Genomic DNA, 24,526 nt, shown 5'->3' on the forward strand with positions numbered 1-24,526 from the left:
ATCAACCATACATCAGATTTGCACTGTTCCACTTTTATTTACTCCATGAAGGAAGGACTACAGAATGGGGAAGGTTTGATACAGGGCAGCCATAAACCTTGTACATCCACAGGAGCCCTGCCCAGTTGCTATGCCAACCCTGATGGTCCTAGTACAGAAGACCATCAAGATCACAAAGAACTTGTATATGGGAGTGGATTCAGCACGGACTGGAACAAAGGACAATAATCAGCTCTTCCCTCTGGGGGCAGGAAACTGCAAACTCCCCTCTGTCACCTGGAAAGTACTCATGGGGAGGGGGAAAGGGGGAACCAGCCAGGTGACAGGACACTCAGGTTACCACCACAACTCCTCCCTCAACCCCTCCTTTCTGTGATGTATGTATCTGAGGGGTGGTCTTAGGTTACACCTCTTCTGTGATGTATGTATGATGTTTCTGGGGGTGGTCTTGATCTACAGGGTGGCAATTTCAAAAGTCTTTATAAGGCCTTGTGCGCCATTTTTCTGGGTCCTTCCTCTCTCCTGCAAGTGAGGGGAGCACCCTGTTGCAACAGTTCAATAAAGGCCAAGCCTACAGGCTGCTGTTTTGCTCCAAGTTATCCTGGTTGGTGTCTTTGTTTTTGTCCAAGGGAGCCCTTGGATTTTCCCGGTAACAACACCCTTTTTGTACATCTCTTCACATGTAAGCAACTTGCCCCTGTATATGCAATCAATACTTTATGCGCCACACCCACCAAATTAAAAATAAAATCACCCCAGCTAATGGATGACCAATGTGGCAAATATCCATGGTCAAAGGTAACAAACAGCCAGATAATATGGTTGGCGGATTGGGAACGCCAAGAAGAGTATCGGCCATCTGATTAGGCCATCTGATTAGACTCGCTAACCTTTGCTCGTATTATTTCCTTGATAACACAGTCTGGAATGGGGCCTGCTTTGGTATCCAGCAAGGAAAAAAACACGCACTGGATCATCACATCATTAACCCTTCGAATTTCTCGTATTAATGGAAGCTCTCAAAGGGCCTTCTATGTAGCTTTGTGGCTCAGTGTATCCATTGCCTTCCTTCTGGGGGAGACCAGCCTGTCTAGGGAGGCCATGCGGGCCCCGATCCTTCACAAATCATTCCCCAGCTGCCCTGCCGCTTTATTGGGCGGGGGGCAGCAGTCTGACAGACCCACACTTTTACTCTTTCAAGCGCTTTGGAATTTTTGGCAATTTTCAATACCCCAGGAGAACATTCTTAATTTCTTTTTAAAGCCATTTTAAGAAATGCAAACATCCACGTAGCTTCACAGATAAAATTGGGAAAGCTGCAAGGAAGAAACAGCAAAATATACAACGTCACCCACCCACTACCCTGGTCCACAGAAAGCAACCAAAATACTATGCTCAAAAGGTCTGTTATCTCACGTAAGCGAGCCAAGCCACACAAGAGGAAGGCAAACCTTGGTTCCTCAACAAATTTACTAGCAATTTTGCTGCTGGGAGTACAGCAATGGCCCTCCAGATGCTGTTAAGACTCCAGCTTCCACCCAGCGCACCCCCCCCCCCAATTTAGGAATGATGGGTCTGGCAAGATCTGGGGTGTAAACTCTCTGTTCCAGAAACAGTCCAGATCCTGAGGATGCAGCAAAAAAATGATACCGTGCTCAGATGACCTGATTGATTCCCTGTTTATGGGGGCAAAGGGTAGCAGCTGAACTTTGCAAGCCTAGAGATGCCTAAAGGTAAAGGTAAAGGGACCCCTGACCATTAGGTCCAGTCGCGGACGATTCTGGGGTTGCGGCGCTCATCTCGCTTTACTGGCTGAGGGAGCCGGCGTCATGTGGCCAGCAGGACTAAGCCACTTCTGGTGAACCAGAGCAGCACACAGAAACGCTGTTTACCTTCCCGCAGGAGTGGTACCTATTTATCTACTTGCACTCTGACGTGCTTTCGAACTGCTAGGTGGGCAGGAGCAGGGACTGAGCAACGGGAGCTCACCCCGTCGCGGGGATTCGAACCGCCGACCTTCTGATCGGCAAGTCCTAGGCTCTGTGGTTTAACCCACAGCGCCACCCACGTCCCTGGGATCCCTACTCAGGATCCCTGAGTAGGGATGCCTACTCAGGAGTAAATCTTGCCGCTTACCATGGGCGTAGCCAGGATTTTTGTTGGGGGAGCAGAACCACCGTTTGCTATGTATTTTTATTTATTTAGAGGGGGGCATCTGCCCCTCCCTGCTCCCCCAGCTACGCAGCCTTCTTTCCCCCCAACGGCGTAATAGCACACTCCTGGGCCTTTTTACTCAGGAGTAACTGCCACTGGGTACAATGGGGCTCAATCCCAGTGCAGGAGCCCATTTCCAGCGAAGGCAGTGGGGTGCTTGCTTCGAGTTCTGGGAAAGAATGGATAGGGACCATTGCAGCTCAGTACTGCCTGCACTGACTGGCAGCAGCTCTCCAGGATTTCAGAGAAGGGGGCATCCCCAGTCCGAGCTGGAGACACCAGGGATTGAACCTGGGCAGGGCAGGTGCTCAACCACTGCGTTACAGCCCTTCCTCTACAAATAAAACAAGATCCCAGTCCTCATGGTTGAATTAAACAGGAACCCAGGAAGCTGCCTTAAACTGAGTTGGATCATTGGTCCATCTAGCTCCATACAGCCCACACTGACTGGTAGCAGCTGACCAGGGTTTCCGGAAGGGGCACATGCCCACCCTGACTTTTGAACCCGGGACCTTTGGCATGCAAAGTAGCTGCTCTGCTGACCCAGCCATTTCTGGAAGGCCCAATCTTGGCATAAGAAACACCCTTGTTTCTTCACATAGCAATTCTCTCCCTTTTTCTTGGCTCTGAGTTTTGGCTTTCTAAACAAAAACAAAGTCAACAGAAATCTCTTCCGACCCAAGGTTCCTCTCTCAGATCCGCCCTCCCTTTATATTTTGATTAAAAAAAAAAATACAAAACCAAACCCGAAACCCAGCTTTGCAAAGTGGAAAGAATTTTCCACCCAGGCAACCACTGCAAGAAAAATAAATCTGACGAGATTCCCCCTTAAAAATCACACTTCCTCGCCCTTGCAAAACGACCCACAAACCACACGAGCAGCAACACTTTCCCTGGTTTATCCAGGCAAAAAACCCTTAATTTTAACATTTGCAAAGAGAGATGAAGGTTACCTTTCAGGCAAGAGCTACTTTTAAGGGCTCGGCTGGGTTGTGTACCAGTCCGTAGAAAACAGACCTAGTTCCTCCACCCCTGACACCAGCCTTGAAAGAAAAGCCTCAGCCCTCCCACTGTAGGAAATTTGGATGCGAGCCCAGGACTGACATCTGTACCGTATTCTCATTAAAACAGCATGCATGGGAAAAAAGAAAACGAGGGCAACTCGTTTTTCTCCCCAGTGTTGGGGAAATGGGTACAGCCGTTGTCAATTCTGGCACCCAGAAGACGCACATTCCTGCCTGCCACCTGCTTTGGGGGGTTTCCTGGCTGAAAAGTTCGTCCTAAAGTTAAGGGGGCAGCCGAATCCCCACACCTCAAGAGAGGTGATATGACAGGAGTTTAACAAATTATGTCCAGTCTTGGAGAATGCGGATTTTCTTCTTCCTCTCTGGTAACGCTAGAACGTGTGGGACCCAAGGAAGCCGAATGTTGGGAGATTTGGGGCAAGAGAAAAGAAAGTCGTTCTCCACACAGTTCAACTGTGGAACTCACTGCCACAAGATGTAGCTTTAAGAGAGAATTAGACCGATTGGTGGAGGATAAAGACTTATCTTTCAGCAGATACTAGTCATGACGGGTATGTTCTTCCTCCAGAAACAGACACAGTGATTCTTCTGAATACTAGTGGTTGGAAAACAACAGGAGGGGAGAGGGCCTAGGTCCCGCGGGGCCTAGTTTGGCACTCTAACCACTACACCAGACCAGTCCCATTATCCATTTCCCACTTGGTCCGTGCTGGAGTGTTCCCCCCTCTGCAGTGACATAAAGGTCAGAGCCTGAGTTAGGAAGCTTTTTTCTGAGTCAGACCACTGCTCCATCTAGGCCAGTATTGCCTACACTGGCTGGCAGCGGCAGCAGCAGCTCTCCAGGGTTTCAGACAGGGAGTCTTTCCCCTGGAGATGCTGGGGATCAAACCTGGGACCTTCTGCATGCCAAGCAGATGCTCCGAGTCCTTTAGTACTGTTTAATGTACAAAAATCTCAAGACCAAAGCAGACTTTGCCTGATTCCTTAAAGTGAACATTGCTTGCTCAGTCTGAGTAAAAGGAACTCAACTCCACATGCCCCTGGCACCTCGAAATAAGGTTTTCGGGTACTCCATATTATTCGTACTCATGGCTGTGAATTTGCCCCCTCCCTTCAGACAAAGCTTTGTTTCATATTGTTTGTTACTGTAAGAACAAGTGTTGAATAAGCGACTGGTAAGCCACCTTAATAATAGGGACGCGGGTGGAAGGTAAACGGCGTTTCCGTGCGCTGCTCTGGCTCGCCAGAAGCGGCTCAGTCAGGCTGGCCACATGACCCGGAAGCTGTACGCCGGCTCCCTCGGCCAGTAAAGCAAGATGAGCGCCGCAACCCCAGAGTCGGCCACGACTGGACCTAATGGTCAGGGGTCCCTTTACCTTAAGCCACCTTAATTCTCACGTGGCCCTTCAGACGCCTTTGCCTGGCCCTCAGTGCTTTCCCTAGGCTGCGGTTAGCCCTGCTCCATACCAGCCTTACCAGTGGTGCTTTTGCCTGGCGCGAAGGAATTCCTGTTCTGTGGGTGGGTGCCTCTGGCCAAACTTGAGCTGCAATTTATCTCTGCACTTTGAAGCCAAGAATTCCCAACACTCTTCTGGCTCTCACCTGATCAAAGGAGGGTCAGTAGAGTTAAAAGGACTTTGCCACAATGAAATTCCTTTGCCACTTATATTTGATTCCGGCTTAAGGTACAGAGGGATTTCAGTAAGGCAAACCAACTCTCCCAGTCAGGCCTAGCAAATATTGAGAAATGCTCCCCCGCCCTTGGGCAGCAGGTGCCTTTAAGGCTTTGGGATTCATCTTCTGCCAGAATCGTTTCCCACAAAGGTGTAATTTCAAAAACAGCTTGAGTTGCCAGTTTCCCTTTGGCTCCCGTTTGCAGTCAACTCCTCCTCTCTGCCCTTCAGCAAGCGCTTAATAGTTTCCAGCCAAATAATTCCACAGACAGGATTGCCAACTCTGCTGGGTATTCAGATAGTGCTCTTAATACTCTCCATTAAGAGTAGAGATCCTTTCTCAAGATCAAAGGTCAGATCTCCTAAATGGGCAATCTTCCAAGGGCAAGATTATAGACCATTGTTTCCCGAAAGCAACAATCATGCATGCACAGGGAGCTGCCCTTTATCACTGACCTACAGCTCGTTCTCTAAAAATACAAGCTTTTAGTCCTCATGGTTGGGAACAAAGGGGTGATTTGGTTAGAAAGCTGTCTTAACACAGAGTCAGTTCATTGTTCCATCTAGCACAGTGTCAGCTACACTGACCAGCAGCAGCTCTCCAGGGGTCAGGCCTGAAGATCAAATCTTTTTTTAAAAAAATAATATTTATTAAGATTTTGGAAATTACAAAAGGAAAAAAGAAAAGTTAAACATTGAAAAACAGAAACAAAAACAAAAACACTACATAAAACATTAAATTAACAAAACAAAACAAAACCAATTAAAAACACTTCCAATATTTTTGATCTTAACTTTCATACACTTGTTTCATTGCCTTCCTCAACGCCTCCCTTTTTGTATTCCACTTCAATTAACTATTTCAGCAAGTCCTTTCCATCTTCATCTATTTTCTGTCTTATAGTTAATTTTAACATATTGTAACCTAGTTTTTTTCCCTTTTAATGCATTAACAATCTATCTATACCTAGTTCCTTCTAACATTTCTGCCAAAGCCATATAGCTTTATTCCACCTTTTTTCTAACGCTCCTTAATTTTACAGTATTTCTGTAAATAATCTTTAACTGGAGATCAAATCTTGGACCTTCTGCATGCAAAGCAACAGTCCACCCGTGAGCTGGGGCGCTTCCACAACCTCACTGCCACGCCAGAGAAAGTATGCCTCGGAAGAATGCCAGAATCTGCAGGTGTTGATGCTGCTGCACTCAAGGTAAATGGGCCACATTCTTGTGTTCTTATGCTACTGCCTCAAGAGGTGGCGTTGGCACATAAAAGGCTCTGCGTCTCTGGGCATGCGCCGCCAACCCTCCAGACGACAGGCGTTGATTTTGCTTGCCCAGCTATAAGAGGGAACAAGGGAGCAAAAGGACAGCAGCTTGCTGGCGCCACCTTGCGGAGCACAAATTTCCATTAACACTCAGTGCACGGAGAAACAACAGGCACCTCGCTGGAGAGGTGTGCTGGCGCAACTCTGCATGCTTTTATGCATGCAGCTGCACGGCGCCCTTTGCCGGATGCCAAGGTTCGTTCATATCACAAGGGAGATGCAGCGTCAGGGGAGTATTTTTTGTACGAAGTCAGGCCCAGGCTACTTAATTCCACATATTCCACCACTATCTGCCTTAACTGTTATCTGGTCTCAGGCAGGGAAGTCACCTTGAATATAGAACTGGAAGGGACCCCGAGGGCTGTCTAGACCAACCCCGAAACAAAGCTGGGATCTCAACTGAAGCATCCATGACGGATGGCTCACTGTAATTTGACCAACTGCTCTTGATGCAACAGAAGAGTAGCACACCTTGGCAGGGTCTTCCCTTTGTTTTCTTCCCTGATCCTTTTAAAACCGGAGAAGTCAAGAAATGAACGTGGGACCCCTCTGCAATTAAAGCAATTGTTCTCTGAGCTACCACCCTCCTCCAAAAATAAATTACCACCCTGCCTCAACTCAAAATCTGGGAGGTGGGGAAGCAACCTGCCCTGGGCAGGATTGCACTCCCCTGGTAGGAGCAAGATTGCAGCTTGGGGGTTCAACAGTAGATGGCCTGGCCACTGAACTCCGAAGCTCTGCCAATTTGCAGGTTGCGTTATTGCATTCACTCTATGCAGGGCTGCAGCAGCAGCAGCAGCAGCAGGAACCAGTCTCCTTGCTGGGGTTCCCTTCAGATCTCAAGTGATTCAATTTAAAACAGCGATGTTGTTTGCCAGTTCTTAAAGCATTAGAAGACCCAAATACCCAAAAGACTGCCTCCTTCCTTACATGGACCCTTCTGGGTGTTAACATTGACCCGAGGGAGGTGCCCTCGTAGAAGGCACTCCTTGTGGCGTGTCCTGCATGGTGTAAATGAGGGCTTCCGAGAGCCAAGATGTACATTCTCAGGACCCTCACCTTAATTCCTTGTTTTAAAGTTCTTAACAGTGTTTTTTTAAATAATAATAATAATAATAATAATAATAATAATAATGATGATGATGATGATGATGATGATGTATTATTTATACCCTGCCCATCTGACTGGGTCTCCCCAGCCACTGCAGGCAGCTTCCAACCAAATATCAGAAACAATACAGCATCAGACATTAAAAACTTCCCTAAACAAGGCCGCCTTCAGTTGTCTTTTAAAAGTAAAATAGTTGTTTATTGCCTTGACATCTGGTGGGAGGGCGTTCCACAGGGCGGGTGCCACTACCGATAAGGCCCTCTGCCTGGTTCCCTGTAACCTTACTTCTCACAGCGAGGAAACCACCAGAAGGCCCTCTGTGCTGGATCTCTTTTAATGTTGCAACCTGCTCCGGGACCTTAGGGCGAAGGACCAGTAAATCATCATCATCATCTGCAACCGAGCACCTTCTGCTCCATAAGCAATAGTTCTGACTGACCACTCACCTGTCCACAATGGGATCCAAATCTGCAGACATATTCCTGGAACTGCAGTTTACTGGAATCTCCAGTGCCTTTGCTCCTTCCTCCCACAGGGAAGAGCTGTGGCCTAGTGGCAAAGTGAATTACTTTGCATGCAGAAGGTTCCAGGTTCACTAGGGTGGGGAGAGATGCACTGCCTGAAATCCTAGAGTGCTGCTGCCAGCCAGTGTAAGCAGTATCAAGCTAGATGGTCTGATTCTGTGCAAAGCACCTTCCTATGGGTGGTATACAGCTAGGTAAAGTAAAGGTAAAGGTACCCCTGCCCGTACGGGCCAGTCTTGACAGACTCTGGGGTTGTGCGCCCATCTCACTCAAGAGGCCAGGGGCCAGCGCTGTCCGGAGACACTTCCGGGTCACGTGGCCAGCGTGACATCGCTGCTCTGGCGAGCCAGAGCCGCACACGGAAACGCCGTTTACCTTCCCGCTGGTGAGCGGTCCCTATTTATCTACTTGCACCCGGAGGTGCTTTCGAACTGCTAGGTTGGCAGGCGCTGGGACCGAGCAGCGGGAGCGCACCCCGCCGCAGGGATTCGAACCGCCAACCTTTCGATCGGCAAGTCCTAGGCGCTGAGGCTTTAACCCACAGCGCCACCTGCGTCCCATCAAGTTTTACTAAAGAGGAGACCCACTGGAATCAATGGGTCCAACTCTGTTCTGTTACTTACTGGATGTATACTCTGCACTTTCCTCCAAGAAGCCCAGGGCAGCAAACACATCTGAACTAATATGATTGCAATACCACCCCCATGTTAACTGAACGGAATAATGGTTTTAACAGTCATCGCTTTTAGAATGCTTTAATTGTTTTCACCTTGCTTTTAAACTGTTTCTCTGTTCACCTCCCTGGGAAGGGAGGATGTAAATTCAATAAATAATAACGGTAATAACTTCTAAGAAAACTACCTTCTGAAGAACAATAATTTGTTCTCAAACTACTAATTTCAGGGTTGCCAGGGACAGAACTTCAGCCATCAAATGGGCCTGGCGAAACAGAACACATTTTAAGTTTCTTAATTCCAGTGGGTCTACTCTTGAGTAAAACATGACCACCACCCTATGTTCTTGACAGCACTGCACTGGGTTCGTTATGCTGGTGACTACAAAATCTTTAAAGTGTCAAGCTGTACCATAAAAACACTTCGGAGTATCAGTTTATTTTTTTGTTTTGTTTTTAACCTTAATATACATTTATACAGGCCATAATAAAAATTATGCAACAGGATTTTGTTTTTGTTTTTCAGTTATTACGCTACGGGGAGTCAAGAATAAATGCATGCAGTTACAAAGAAGAGGTAGTAGAAACACAGTATTAAAGACCTAAAAATACAAATGTCATATAAATTAAAAAGAAAAGAAAAAACTTTCAAATTAACTGCTGGAATTTCTCATACAGATAAATAAGGTAAACAGTACATTACGTTGTCAAAGAAAATAAAAACAAGGGTGGGGGGGAAAGGAGACCCACCCATACACACACATATACGCGGTCATCAGTTCATGGAAACAGATGGTGTCTGAATGTCAACGACCTCCCTGCCGAGAAGGCCTGGCTAGTACAAAAAGAAGGTTCCAAATGATTTCGTTCTGAAGAATGGGGTGTGTTCAAGTGTCCACGTGATGATAATTTTCTTATTTTTAAAAAAACAACAAGCCAACTCTCAAAATGAAGAGGGGTCATTTCCAGAGAAACTAAGTTGCCTAGATAACGAATTCACAAAAGCCACCCGAAGGCATGTCTGAAAATGGGGAGGGAAGCAGCCGTAGGAAGTGTCAGTGTGTCCTCAAAAGCCACCCTGATTTTTTAATGCTCTTCTGCTACTGTAAGGGGAGGAAAGTCCATGCCACCACAACACGCAGAGTCCTAGCACTGCGTGTGTCCGAGAACCCTTTGGGCAGTTTTAAAGGAACAGACTGAAACTGCAGCACGCCTCCTCTGATATGAAAGGGCGGGCGGGACAGGATTAAGGGGAATACCTACCGATAAATACAGGCAGTATCACACAAGTTCCACATGCTACAACAGAACTAAGCAACCAAACTTGTATAAATGGGAGGGGGAAGTGGGGAAGAATTCGCAACGCCACCGAAATGCTCCGGAGTTGTGGCCAAGTTACTCAAGTATTAGATGAACGGGTATATAAAAAAAAAGGGAAAAGTCCTCCTGAAGACAGGTTATGTACAGCTTTGCCTGAAAGTCTCCTAAGACGCTACATTTGAAATTTCGGAAAGTGTTTTTTCTTTTCTTTTCTGATGATTTCGGGATGGGTGGTGGTTTTTCCCCCTCGAAAAGCATACAGTGAAATCGAATGGTTTCCTCTAACCTGCTCCAGCAAGTTTGTTGTGCCTTTTCTGCTTTAAAAAAAAAAAAAAAGCCCCCCCCCCCCCCGGAAGAGTATAGTTTTTCCTTTTTTTTAGTAAATTAGTGCAATATAAAGTATTTTGGGCCAGGATATTCAGGAAGAAGACAAAAACCATCAAGCTTTTATATCCACGATAACTGCTCAAACTGGTTTCAGGGATTCCAAATGGATCTCCCTCAAAAGTAAAATAAAAAAAAGAAGACCCCACCCTCACCCAGGTCCATCATTTCTCCTCGTCTTTTTCCAAAAGGTGCTGTTTCTTCTTATGCCTGATGGGCTTGAAGAAGTGCTATTTACAAGACACAAGCTCAGGTCCAAATCCAGCAACAGCCTCAAAAGCGCCACAAGAAACAGGTTTGCAGTTAACACTGTTCTCAGCTTCCTCCCAGGGTCTTGTTCCAAAAAGAAATCTCTTCCAGCCCTGCAGCTCCCTGAGCAGGAAGAGCCTGCGATTCTGGACCTTGCCCAAAGACGGAAGTCCCAATCTTTGCTCCATCCTTTCATAAGAAATCATAATAATACGCCAATCTGCTGTCCCCAACCGAGGCTTTGTGGCAAGGTTCTGCTGGGAATGGAAAGACGAGCCTTTTGAACCTGGCTGCTCAGTGAAAGGTGGGGTGGGGTGCGTAAGATTTAAGTCATAAGGCAAGTCTCCTCCGAGATAGTTCAGGGTTTCTTCCCTCTGCGAATCAACCACATTTCTCCTTTCTCTTTGGTAGAAAACCCACAGAAATGTAAAAACCTGCCCTCCTGCTGCGACAGGGGCAAAGGGGGCGATTTGGCTGTAGCGGAACAATCTGCCAAGTGGTCCCGGGCGACTCGCCTACTGCTCGTAAACAGCCACTGCGCTGCAGCAAAGGGCCGAGAGCCTGCGTTCAATACTCGCTTTATCTGAAAGCAAAGGAGAACGTGTTAAAAAGAGGTGGACACAGGCGAGCCTGCAAGAAGCACTTGTATTGAAACCTCAACAGGGGGTTCTTTGGGTTGTCGAGGCTCAGAGCAACACAGCTTGCTCCAGATTCTAGGAAAGGAGCCACACTTTGCGAAGGGGACGCCCCACACTGCCAAACCGACTTACATTTGTTAATGTTTTCTATGTCAACCGGGTCTTGTATGATCTTTGCCAGGCCTTCCAGCAACAGAGCCGCTTTGTGGTATCGGTATGCAATGTCTTCTGTCTGCTGAAACATCTCGTCCAGGGCGGCTGCCTGCACCTGAGATGGGATATAGAGACTGATCAAACCCAGGGCCTAAGAAAAAGGGGGCACTCAAAGCAGTGACCTGCACGGAAGGAAACCTCCACCCAATGTAGAGACTGCAGGAAGGAGCCTGGTTTTGTTACTTCTTCAAGACTGTTTACTGAAAGCTATCTGTCGAGTAGTAAAGGACGTGACTGAGGACCTGGTTCTAATCCCACTCCTGCCAAGGGCAACTTTGTGCCCCTTTCCCAATCTCTCGGCTTAGCCTATCTCACATAGCTGCTGAGATGATACAATTGGGGGGGGGGGGCACACGCTTGACATCATTGGCAGGAAGTAAGAACATTAGAAATGTTAACCCCCAAGAAAAAATACTGGGTGAGGGGAAAGAGCTTTTCATATTTCCCTCAATCTTTTTAAATGGAAGAACAGGAACACTGGGAAAACTTGTGTGGATTTTTATCTTGCAATGAGTGAACGCTCCTCCTCTTTGTTTGAAGCTCCTGCATCTTTTGGAAACCCCGGAACCTTTCTATTTTGCCCCAAGACCATCAGGGAGTCTCTCCCTGAGCCTCCAACCATGTTACCCAGGGTACCATTACCAGAAAAGCTTCCCTGTCTCCCACAACTGGGACTGTGTGTGACACCCCAGGGAATTAAAACTAATGACTGTTTAAGTCTGACGAAGTATTAGCCAGACAACATGCAGAAATGGCACCTTGGGTTAACTTCTGAGACATACAAAGAAGGCCTTAACGAATGGAAAAAAGAAAGCCCAGTTTAATTAATCCCAAGAGTGCCACCTAATTTGTTTGTGTTACTCTTTCAATGGAAATGCAAGGCCCCCCCACTGCTTTTATGTTCCCCAGAAAGGCAAAGCCAAGGAGGGAGCCCACATGTGGCTTTTGAACATGACTGTGGCAAGATTCTCAGTGAGTGCCAGAAGCTCACTTATTCAGAATCCTGTTTCCCATGATAGTTGGTGGCTTCTCTCTATATCCCACATCCACTGAGAGATTTGCTTGTGGATAAGAAGGCTGAGCCCTGGAGCTCTGAGGGGCAGACACAGACAGGACCCCCACCCACCCACCCACCCACAAAAAAGCTCTTTTCTCCTGAAAGTCCTCCTTATCTTTTACCCACAGGGGGATCAGATACAGGGGCCAAATGCAGCCCTCCAAGATACTTTTTATCTGGACCTGCCCTTTTGCCCCAGCCCTGCTTCGCAACCCCCTTCAGTGCTTTTGCAAGGCTGGAAAGTGTCTGATCATGCCTCCCACTGGCCTGGGTGGAGGATAGAAGGGTGTGAGAGAGACAGCAAATGCAGAAACCAGCCTCCTCCTGCACCAAGGGGACGTGTGTTCACTGCTCCACCCCCTTTTGCCTCTGGCTCCACCCACCACCGCTGCATAGCCTTCTCCCCACCCACCGACCCCCTTTACCATTTCCACAGCACAGCTGTAGATGAGCTTCTCGGCCGTGACACTGTTGATTTCGTCGACGAACCTCTGCTTGTCCGAAAAGAACCGGTTCAGCTTTCCCGTCAGCTTCTTGCACATGGCGATGCAGAACTTGTACCTCTCATTCAGGTTTTTTACCACTGCAGGGAAGAAAGCAGCTGTGAAACAGGGAGGGGGGCGCTGGCCTGCTCCTCTCACAGCCGGAAGGGCGTATGCTGCTGCCTTGGCCTTGCTGCCACCCATTCAAAGCCCCTGATGCCCTACAGACCTTGACAAGCTCCTGGGCCTGTTCACTGGGTCTAGGAAGCTTCCACTGCCACCTCTGGGTCCTAGCAGGTTGCCTTCTACGAGCCAGAACACTGGTCCATTGAGCTCAGAACTGCCTGCTCTGACTGGCACCGGCTCTCCAGAGTTTCAGGCAAGGGTGCTTTCCTAGCCATCCCTGGAGGTGCCACTGGGGACGGAAGCTGGGACTTGAAAGGCAGCAGATACTTGACCTGTGAAAAGTCCCAGGTTCTGTCCCTTGCAGTATCTCCAGGCAGGGCTGGGAATGTCCCCCCACCTGGGATCCTGGAGTGTCTGCTGCTGGTTGACTGCAGACCCCACTGAGCTAGACGGACCAAGGGTCTGGGCTCTGTGCCCTGGGGGCAGCCCCACACACCTTGCTTCACTGCGGTGGAGAGGTTCAGCTTCGCCGACTTGATCTGTGCTTTGGCTAGGTGCAAGGAGGACGCCAGCAACTGGGCAGCTTTCATGTACAGGACCAGCTGCTCAACTTGCCTGGAGAAGAGAGAAATGGGTGCCTTTTGTTAGGAGAGGAGCTGCCACTTTCCCAATCCCTTTTGGGGTGTGTGTGTCCACAGCAAGAATTAAAAAGCAAGGGAGAGAATAGCAGCTCGGGCGCTGGCCCATTGCCACATGCGGGGCGTGAAGAGATAGCCTTGCGTAGCTCAGCCTCAGAAGGACTACCCCCCAAAAAAACCCCACATTGCTCATTGGCAACACGGAAATGTCTTCTTGATGGTATAAAGACTTGGGCACACTGGCGCTGGGCATCTTAATAAAGACCAGCCTCCTGGGGTCTGGTGGGTGGGTACCTACCCCCAGTCTTTGCTCAGCTGGCTGATCTGATCCACTACCACACTCTCCTGGATCTGATAGACAGACACCGCCGAGGAGCAGAGCTCAGGGTTCCCGCTTCGGACAGCGGTCAGGTCCAGGACACACTCCGTGAAGGCCAGCATCAAGTTCAGGTGGCGCAGGGTGTCTGTGTGCTCCCTCTGCCAGGAGGGAAGAAGCAGAGAGAGCCCCGCTTAACATCAAGGAGTTAGCAGCCCACCACCGCCAAACAGCCCCTTCCCTAGAGTGCCACCCACAGCTATACGGAATTCTCTCCCTGGGAAGATCAAAACACACACACACACACACACACACACACCAGGCATGGAGAATCTACAGCCCTCCATCCCTGGCCACTGGTCATGCTGGCTGGGGCTGATGGGAGATGTAGTCCAACAAAGTCTAGAGGGCCACAGGCTCCCCCTGCCCTTGCCTTTAGGGCTCATCACGGTTACAATCTCCTTCAAAAGCATAAATGAATTTTATCTGTCAATATTCAGGAAAGCAACTCTGTCAAGATGCAAGAGTGCCCACTACCTGCACTTTCAATGCATTTTTGTTCCAATGGGCTTCTCCAGTGGGATGAAAGGGGACTCTGCCAGGAGCGCCTACTTTGTATTCATATTCTCTCTCTCTCTCTCTCTCTCTCTCTCTCTCTCTCTCTCTCTCTTATGTGTGTGTTGTGTGTGTTTTCAAGTATTTCTTCCCCTCTCCATTTCTTTATTGTACATCACACTGAGACAACTGATCAATAAAAGAACAACATCATAAAAAATGCAGAGAAAAAAATGGGTTCTCCTGTGTATGTACGTGTGTGTGAATGGAAATACTGGGGGGTTGGAATTCAAATAGATGCAATACCTACTATCTTATAAAACCTAAACTGCTTTAACAATGTATGTTTAATTTATTTAACAGGGATGGGACATCTGTGGGCTTCCAGCTGTAGCTGCAGCCCATCTCCAGTCATCTCTGACAATTGACTCTGCAACATCTGGAGAAACCCCAGCCCCAATAAAGGTAAAAAGGTAAAGGTACCCCTGCCCGTACGGGCCAGTCTTGACAGACTCTGGGGTTGTGCGCCCATCTCACTTAAGAGGCCAGGGGCCAATACACAGTCGCATATACTCACTCTTAAGTTGTCGCTGTTCCTTACCTCCATCAAAGTCTCTTCCGGCAGTTCTGGGGCCTCAAAGGTGATAAACCCCTCTAAGCTTGGAGGTGAAGTGCCATAAGGCATGTACTTCAGGCATGGAGCCGCCTCTGCTCCGGGGGGAGAGGATCCCATGTAAACACCAGGAGGGGAGCCCATGAGGACCCGGCCACTGGTAGAACACAGAGACCCCCCAGAGCTGTTGGAGCCGACTGGAAAAGGTGGGGAGGGGAGAAAGAAACACACTTGTTTCAGCCCAACAACTTCAGCTGAGCTCAGAGCCCCCTGCCCCAGTGAAAATCAGCTGCAAAAACAGTAGGAGGTGCCGAGGTCCCTGCCAAAGCTCAGCATTATTCAGGGAACAGCAAACTGTAGAACAAAATTACAGACATGTGGTGGCAATGATTTTCACTCTTCACCCAACCACAAGCGTACTTTTTCTCAGAAGCCCTGGAGCAAATCAATGTTTAAGTAAAGATGCTTGAGGGTCTTCCTGTGATTCAGTCAAGGGAGGAGTATTGAAAGGGCTGAAGCACTTCTGCAGACAGACAGAAGGCTCCCCTATCTTTTGAGAGGGTTTTTGCCCTGGAATACTTTAAAAAAAAAAAGGGGGTAGGGTCGCCAGAAAAAGCTCAACAACTTTGGCAAAAAAAACAACAAGCACTTTTTTGTCCAGATTTTCCCCTTTTGAAATATGGCAACCTTTTTTTGGGGTAACAGTCCAAGATCCCCAACTTCTCCTGAACTCCCACCTCCCTGCCTTGCTGCACAATCTGGCCCCAGAAACAGGCAACATCCATGCCACTCACCAGATGTTGTCCGAGCTCTGAGGACCATGTGGGTGCAGGTTGGAGGGGTGGCGCTGTTTGGAGGGGACCCCACGGTAAACATCACGGCTCTCGAGCTCACGCCGGCTCCCATGGAGGGAGGAACTGCTGCGATGCCACAGGCCCCCGGTGGAGCTGGGGGGAGGAAGAGATGACACGTTAGTCCTCATGAGGACATGCCTCACACACAATGTACAAGTACAGCTGGAGCCAAACATGGCCACTGGGAAGGGCGGGGGGGGGGGCCTAGAAGCCTACCTGGGTTCCCTCAGGGGTATCTGCTGTCCCTCTTGCCACCTCCCTGGTTATCTCCCAATACAGATCCTTCCTCGAAACCCACTTTTTCCTGTGAGGTTTTTGGCTTAACCCAGGCAAGGCCAATGACCATCTGGTCGGGAGGTGGGGAGAGGAACAACTTTAATCTGGATCTGGGCAGCCCTACTAAAATTTGATTTTCACTCGGGGGGGGGGGGGAGGAAAACATTTGTGAGCGCAAAGGTCGATGGATAATCCATGCCTTCATGTTATTTACATTTTTGATTCCTCCTGGCTATCAGTCATGCAGTGGCCATAAAGTTCGGGGGCAACTTGAATATGAAGCTTTTGTGGGTTGGAGTCCACTTGGGTGGATTTGTGGCACTCTCTGCAGCTGGCTGGGGTGTGTGTAAAACACAGGATTAAAGCAGCCCCATTAAAATGGGAGTCATAGGGAGAGTGATAAAGGGAATGACCAGGTAAACAGGTGGGAGGGAGTGTATGCATATGTATACTCAATATATACACTCACAGGCTTTTTATCCCCCCCCCCCTCTCTCTTGCATGCAGCTACTGAACAGTCATTCTTCCTCCATTTCTCCCTTGCCTTCCACCCTACCAAGAGCTCCAGCCACCAGCTGTCTTACCTGTATCCATTGGCCGCTCAGTGTTAAGGCTGTCTGTGCTGCCCTGACAGAGCTGGCCTCCCAGAGCTGCTTTTGCTTGCTGATCTGACAGCTTGCCGGTGCTCACAGACCTAGGCAGAAAGAGAGCACAATGCGTTTGGGAAATGGCAAAATCCAGCGGGGTGGGGGAAAAGTGGCAAAGCCTGGGCTGGGCAAGGGTGGGGTGTGACTTGCTTCTCCTGGCTTTAGTGTGTGGCTGACCTCAGACTCTGGCGCGAGTTAAGTATCCTCAATGTATGGCAGGCCTGCATGAGCTGTGATCCACCATGCCAAATGCAGTTTGCTAGACATAGGTCATGGCTTGACCCTCTCTTCCCCAGTCCTGGCCCCATTGTGGCCATAATAGGAAGGAGCCCACTGCAGATCGCCTTCACTTTGTGCAGGTCTGATGTAAACTAAAACAGAGGGTGGGGTGTGCTGGCTTCAGGAAGCCACTCCCCACGATGCAGTGCTGTGGTTAAGTCAGATAGTGTGTACATCCAGCCTGGGAGGGGGGGGGGGCAAGCAGAGCATAGCAGAGGAGGGGAAAGTGTTCTCTAAAGAGCTGTTTAAAGATCCACTTTGCGGGAGTGGGGTGGGGAGACCAAGTAGAACTAGGGGGGGGAGAAAGAAAACCAACTGTACAACAGATCAAAATGGGGCTTAGGGTCGTTTGTAATTTACACCCATCTTTGCAGGCAGGGAGAAACAAACATGGATTTGCAAGTCCAAAACAAGAGGGAACTTTTGAGTGCTGGAGGGGGAGAAGCCGCACCAGGAAATGAGGCTTATATTTACACACATGGACACACCAGATCCACATGCTGTGGTCTAAACCACACACTGCAGAGATCGTGTTCTGCTGGGACCTTTCCCTGGGCAAGCCCAATGAAACAACCAGGTGCTTCCGTTCCATTTCCACAGTGGCTTCTGCGGAAGGAAGAGCGCTGCACTGAAAGCTTAACCCTAGTGCTCTGGGGTGGCACAAGTTCAGTGCTTTGCCAAGGCCTCCCTTATAGAATCAGCAGAAGCAGAACTGTTTTGTCAGCTGAGGAAATAGGACCCACTCGGCATCACTTGTATATGCCACAAACAGGCAAGAGGAGAGCAGGAACAGGTGAAGGGGGCCTGCTGCGTTCCTTGGCAAAGCTAAGATGTGAAATGGGTGATTTTTAATTCTGCTCCACAGCTCTGCCTCTACAGTCATCTTTGGCATCAGTTTTGGGGCACGAAGGGACTTGAAGAGCCCCCCTTTTTCCTGCAGGCAATGGATTTTTTTAATTAAAAAACTTATTTACTTGGAAACCCACGCTGTTGTATAAAAATAGCACAAGGAGGTACATGGGATTAAAAAAAACAACCCACAGTCATTTCAATAGAAACAATTTTAAAATGTCAAACGCTTAAGTAAAAGCTGGTTGGGCAAATAATCTCCAGTTTGAAAAGGCCGGCCTGGATAAAGCAGGTTTGTTTTTTACCCATCCAAAATGGAGCAGGGACAGCTCCTGGCAAGCCTCTTCTACCAGCAAGGATTTCAGGGCCTGCCACAGTGAACGCTCGACCTGTGGAAAAGGCCAGCCAAAAGTTTGGCGCAAGTGGGACCACCAAAAGTGACCGGGGTGCAGCATAAGGGGGTGGGGGACGGAGGTTAAGGCACTCTGGGGCCAAGTTGTTTAAGGCACAGCATTTAGGGAGGGAGGGTGGAGGCTGCGGCTGCTACCTGCCAAACAGAGTCTTGCCACGGTGATGCTGCTGCTGCTGCTGCTGTTCCGCTGCCTGCCTGTCGCTTCCCTGTGTTGAATGGAAGTGGGGGAACGTTCTCGCCTCGCCCACATCCTTTGCCTGCTGCAGTAGCAGGGCGTCCGATGGTCCCTGGCGGCTGACCAGGCCCACCAAGTTGGAGGAGGCTTGCGTTTTTGGGATCTTGAAAGGAGCGGTTGTCTAGAAGGTCAAATAAAAAAAGTGAGTCTCACAGGGTTTCGGTCCCATCTGGCTTTATCATTTTGAGGCAGCTGAGGCTTAAGAAGATCAGCCGCAGCCTCCCTCTCTTCCTGGAGTCACACCCCACCCTCACCCCCAAATGCCATTCAAGTGTCTGGTTTCAAGTCAGGGATGGGTAAAATGGCAGCCCATCAGACGTTAACTCCAAGTGCCAGTGGTAACGATAGCTAGTTGATAGCAGCAGGACTTCCGTTTCCTCAACTCCCACCCCAAATCTGCTCTGGAGGGTCCCCCAGCACCATGGAGCTGGTTTTAAGGTGCCTGGAGAGGAGGTTTCATTGTTCAAATTGAAGCCCCTTGCGCCAGCGAAGCTGCATTGCATACAGCCCTTGGGAGTCCAACAATGAGTTGGCTATGACTTAAAAAACAGATGAGTCAACAACAGATGTCAATTTAAGCACAGTTAAGCAATGGAGCCAGGGGATCTTGTGCAAGCAGAGGCTAAGGGGGGGGGGGGAGGAGACAAACTAATTCCCTGGAGACAGCACATGATCCTTAACCTGCTCCCAATTTCTCTGAGAAGGAGTCAGCATTTCTACGCTAGTCCAGAGCCTACCAATCTTGTCCCTGTGGAAGAGGTCCCAACGCCCACCTTTGTGGGAGAGCCAATGATTGTCGGCAGGGGCGTTTTGAAGAGCCAGTCTGAGCTCCGGGGCGACGATCCTGCGTGCTTCGTGGGTGACGTCCCCAGGCTGACCGGCCGGGCTGCCTGTGGAGAGTGGCTGTAGCTGTAGCCCGCGTAGGATGGGCAGACAGGGTCCGAGTGCTGCTTCCGGAGCTTCTGCTTGTTCTGGTAAATGTCCGTCAGGGTCGCCGGGCTGCTCTGTAGACGGGCACCCGCCATCAGGAGAGACTGCGGAGACTGGGACGGTGGTGCCGGGGAGCCTGGGGGAAGAGGAATAAGTGGGAAAAGGCCATCTGGGTGGGATTCAAAGCTCTGAAGAGATGAAGGCAAGAGGAAATACTTCTTCACCCAGCCCTGGATGCATGATCAAGCCAGAGGCCCATCTACACCAGCATCCTGTTCTCACAGCAGCCACGCACATGCCCCAGTGGGAAGCCCACAAGCAAGGCAGATACTTTCTTCCCACTTGTGATCCTCAACAGCTGACATTCAGACAAAGGTAACCATTTGTTTGGGGGGGGGGGAATAGGTCAGTCAAAGAGCACACCTGCCTTGCACACAGAAAGCCCCAGACTAAAGGGGTCAACCAGGTTTGCCACCCACATAGCTACAATTCCCAGCACCCTTAAAAAATATACTTCCCTGAAAGGATCCTGGGAACTGTGTATTCTACATGTATGGTTTGAATGTGATTTTGCATGGTGTTCAACTGGGCATTACTCAGAACAGACCCACTGAAATTAATGAACAGGCCTGAGTTAGGTCCATTAACTTCAACAGGTCTACTTTGAGTAAAACACTGTGCCAGTGTATTGTACCCCTGAAAATTGCTCGCCCTCAGAACACTACCACTAGGCGTGCTGTCACCACTATCCTAAAGAGGTAGATTCCACTGCCTCAGATTTAAAGCACATTTACATCACTTTAACTGCTATGGGCTCCCTCCTTACAACTGCCAGCACCTTTAACAAACAAATCTTTTGGGAGAAGCCATGTGCTTCCAACGTACGGAGCAGATGTCATTTTGGGGGGTATTCAACTACTCACTGAAATTAACGAGCATGACTAAGCTACACCCACTTGTTTCAAGGGGTCAACTCTGAGCAGAACTTAAGTTGAATGCCACCCTTTGCTTTATCTCCTCTCACAATGATAGATACTGCACTCTTTGTTGTACCCAGAGTCCAAAATTTCTCTGAAAAGTCATGGCTCCCAACCAAAGATTCACCACTGTCCATCAACCCAAAGGCCTTATGCGCATGCGGAGAGCGGGGGAGATCCACTTGGGTTGAGTGGATGGAAAGCTTTTCCTTTGTCATCAGAAGTCACAAAGGACTGAAAGCCTGGGAAAGGGGGTGGGGAGGAGGAAGCTTACAATCCAGCGCTTTCATAATCCACTAGAGAGGGAGAGAGAGGGAGAGAGGGAGCAGAGCCTACAGTAGAACATCAAAGCTGGGGGGGAACTGAGGACGCAGGGAAGGTCAGCTGGGGTCACAGCGCTGGCTGCTTGTCCTCCATCTTGGGAGGGAGCTGTACTTGAACAGTGCTATACACACACACACACCCCACACAAAAGCCAAGCGCTTGGCAGGCAACCGCTCTGCGCGTGTGCAATTGTGCCTGCCCGTCCGGACAAAGAGAGCCACGGAAGCTGACCCAACAAAGACCTGTCCACAAAGCTAACAGAGGTTGCCTCCCTTCCTTCATTTAAAAAGGCATCCCCCCCCCGCCCCCACCCAAATCTGTGCCTCTAAATCGGGAGAGGATTAAAACCAACCCTGCTGTTTTCAATGAGTTAACCTTCAGTTTGTTGGCTCTGCAGCAGAACTTTCAACAGAGTTTTCCTGCTGCTCAAGACATCAGGTCAGCCCCAGGGGGTGCTGGGGCTTGCTTCTCGGGAGGGGGCTGGGCTAGTCTTGCTTTAACCAAGACCGGGGGCTGATTCACACACAACCTTTTTTTTCTTCTACTGTTCAGCTTCAGAAGGCAAGTGAGGAGGAACCCCCTACCTGGCTGCTCTGGCCCCCGCTAATGAAATAAAATAAATAACCCATGTGAAAGAGCAAGCAGATGTGAGCGCCCCCCCTATGGCAGCATCAAATGGTACAGTCCAGGGAAGCATCACCAAGAGCTGCTTCAGTTCCCAAGAGGCCTTGGTGGAGAGAGACTCAATCTCTTCTCCCATCTGTAAAATGGGAACGTGAGAGACCAGCCAAATGGGGTTACTAGGAAGAGAAGCAAAAAACACCTTACAAGGGAAATCCTATTAAATTGCACTATCAGGTTCATGCCCAAAGACTCCTTGATCTGTGATGTTTGTACATATAACCAGAACGCAGTGCTCCCAAATCTATAGAAAAGAGCTCATCTCTACCAGTCTTTCAAGCAACTGCTTTGCGCCCAAGAGCTTCTTGAGTAAGGTACCAAGAAACCTTTGCGACTTAGGGTTCTTGGAATGGGGCTAACAGTTGCCCAGGATGTGCATGTCCAGGCAGCAGGCCGAAGGCTGTGTCTTAAGACTGGGGTTGTGTTCCGGCTCTTTGTGACGATCTTAGGCTGCTGTAAAGCGCTTGGGAGATTGTTCTCGGAAATATGAAGCAGTGTATATAAATGACATAAAATAAGTAAGTGAACAGGGGATGAGATGCCACTCACCTGAGGAGTTCCGGCTCCGGGAGTCGTGCCCTTGCAGCTGCCCACAACAGCAGTGCCCAAGTTGCTCAGGGATGGTGCCAACTATTGGAGAAGGGAAGGGCATGCACCATTATTATTTTCCAGAAAAAGAAAACAAGGGAGCATTTCATTAAACAAATACATCACAGGTGCCCTTGATCAGCAGCTGCTCCTTTAAAAACACCTCATTGTGATTTATAAACAGGATCTCTGAGGCACAGCTTTCTGAACAGTAATCACATGAGCTGCAACTTCTAGGATGATGCTTCATGCATCAAGTCTCGGGTCCATGAAAGCTGATGGCAAACTTAATTTTACTATTTGGAGACTCTGTGATTGTTTTCACTATAATCTCATTGCTCTGTTTCACACTATCCAGCTCAGAGCTAAAGTGAAAGGGTGCTGGTGAGGAGATTGCGGTTGTCACTGCAGTCACAGCAGACTTCCAATTGTCTTTATCCCGGCTTGCATCTGCATCAGAACTATTTAACTGTGTATATGTATGGAATTATTTTTAAATGTTTGCATTGGGCTGTACCCACTGTTACTCTTACTCAGAGCAGACCCACTGAAATTCATTAATGCTGTTACATTAAGTTTACTTGTAGCAAAACTTCAACAACCCAGTTTTTAATATATGGAACTAATTGTTTTATAGATGGAACTGTCTTTTGTTTTCACACACTCTCCTTATTTCGTAACTGCAACTGGTCTTATTTCTCTTATAACCAGACAGCTATATCCTTGTAACCTGCTCATGGAGTTTACAGGGAAGGCCAGGTAAAGACCTCCAACCAACAAATCCATTTGTGCTGTGCAATCCCAAAGCTAGCACAAAACTAGTTGCATCCTGTACCCCAGTGTGGAGCTGGGGTTTCATCTCTGGCATAGCGCTTGTGGGGGCCTGAGGCATTTCAAGCTTGCCCTGATTATTAGAGAGATTAGACCCTTCCCCCCTCCAGCAGTGGTGAGCTACTTGCTGAGCACAGGATTTTGCTATCAAGTGCACGCAAAAGCCACCTCTGAGAATCTCTGAGAAAGGCAGAATGCCTTTAAGCAACCACCTCTTTTTGTGCTAAACTGCACCTTTCAAGTGTCTCTGCCGATGCGCTTACCGAGCGGTGAAGGGGAGTACGGACGGGAAGATCCCGTGGACAGCCTGCGCCCAACGCCCTGCGCGGAATCGGCTGGCACTGGGGAACAGGAGCCGGTCTTCAGGAAGCCCATGGGGCTGGTGTTCGACCGCCTCACCACAGCGGATCTGCAAACAAAACCCAAAAGAAGACTTGTGTCCAGTTTCAGGGAGAGATCTGTTTGCAATATGTGCACCTCTTTACTCTGGGTCTTTTGACACCCTAGGGCAGCCTTTGCCAAACTGGAGATGAGTGGGTAAGAAATCAAATCAGCAGCAGCAGCCAGCCTGTCACTAACAATCTTTAACAGAGACACATTCCCAACCCGACCCCAGAATGTTCAGCTTTTGTTTGAACAATAGCAACAGTGACTTCCCAACCCTTCTTCAAACATTAAACAACTTCAGACATATTTGACTATTTAGAAACTGTTCCACATCAACCGTTAGGATGTTTTTTCCTGCAACATAACCTCCAGTTGCTCCCACCAAATATCCTGCTGGGTCTTGTAGAGTTCCAATGTGCCCATCAAGTTAGGTAAACACACTGTATGTTTAAAGCATATTTAGAGAACATGGAATCCACAGAGAACCGTAATGTATCCCTCACAGACCGACAACCCCAGCACCCTTAAACTACAGTTCCCAGGGTTGGGGCAGGGTTGTGTGTCACTGTGTGTGCTTTAAATGTACAGTGGTACCTCGGGTTAAATACTTAATTCGTTCCAGAGGTCCGTTCTTAACCTGAAACTGTTCTTAACCTGAAGCACCACTTTAGCTAGTGGGGCCTCCCGCTGCTGCCATGCCGCTAGCGCACAATTTCTGTTCTCATCCTGAAGCAAAATTCTTAACCTGACTGATGTAATATTTCTGGGTTAGCGGAGTCTGTAACCTGAAACGCATGTAACCTGAAGCATATGTAACCCGAGGTACCACTGTACAATGGCCTTATAGCCATATAACCCAATTCAAACAAAGAAACAACGTATGTGGTTTTTTAAAATTACCGGCAAGACATCTTCCTTTGGTGAAGGCGGGCAAAGCAAATATGAAAAAACAGAAAGTTCTCTTACCTGGGCGACCCATGGGGGTTTGACACAGGGCTGGCAGCCGAGGTCAGGTTCTGCTCAATGCGCTGGTAATTGCGTAGCTGAGTGGGAACCGGGATGGGTGCCGTCTCGCTGCGGGGGGAGACCGACGGCTGGCACTGCCTGAAGGCGGGAG

At 48.9% G+C, this 24,526-nt stretch overlaps 2 protein-coding genes across 5 annotated transcripts in view; both read right to left on the reverse strand.

Annotated features, from left to right (window-relative positions):
- The window catches only part of ALDH3A2 (aldehyde dehydrogenase 3 family member A2), a 33,274-nt gene extending 29,973 nt beyond the window's left edge, over nt 1-3,301 (reverse strand). For both annotated transcript variants that reach the window (XM_083715182.1, XM_083715180.1), the window contains exon 1: nt 3,168-3,301. The gene's annotated coding sequence lies outside the window, so the exon portion shown is untranslated. The remainder of the gene's footprint in view (nt 1-3,167) is intronic.
- A 5,667-nt stretch (nt 3,302-8,968) lies between these two features.
- Nucleotides 8,969-24,526, reverse strand: part of ULK2 (unc-51 like autophagy activating kinase 2) — a 67,108-nt gene continuing 51,550 nt past the window's right edge. For all 3 annotated transcript variants that reach the window (XM_083715048.1, XM_083715050.1, XM_083715049.1), the window contains 13 exons: nt 24,376-24,513; nt 23,286-23,431; nt 22,153-22,233; nt 19,465-19,757; nt 18,592-18,812; nt 16,854-16,963; nt 15,934-16,086; nt 15,128-15,336; nt 13,954-14,132; nt 13,514-13,632; nt 12,835-12,992; nt 11,272-11,407; nt 8,969-11,084 (listed from right to left, as the gene is read on the reverse strand). In XM_083715048.1, the coding sequence (XP_083571174.1) occupies nt 11,017-11,084; nt 11,272-11,407; nt 12,835-12,992; nt 13,514-13,632; nt 13,954-14,132; nt 15,128-15,336; nt 15,934-16,086; nt 16,854-16,963; nt 18,592-18,812; nt 19,465-19,757; nt 22,153-22,233; nt 23,286-23,431; nt 24,376-24,513 (2,011 nt within the window). In that variant the 3' untranslated portion in view covers nt 8,969-11,016. The remainder of the gene's footprint in view (nt 11,085-11,271; nt 11,408-12,834; nt 12,993-13,513; nt 13,633-13,953; nt 14,133-15,127; nt 15,337-15,933; nt 16,087-16,853; nt 16,964-18,591; nt 18,813-19,464; nt 19,758-22,152; nt 22,234-23,285; nt 23,432-24,375; nt 24,514-24,526) is intronic.

This window comes from Podarcis gaigeae (genome assembly GCF_964106915.1).
Source record: "Podarcis gaigeae genome assembly, chromosome: 15".
NCBI lineage: Eukaryota > Metazoa > Chordata > Lepidosauria > Squamata > Lacertidae > Podarcis > Podarcis gaigeae.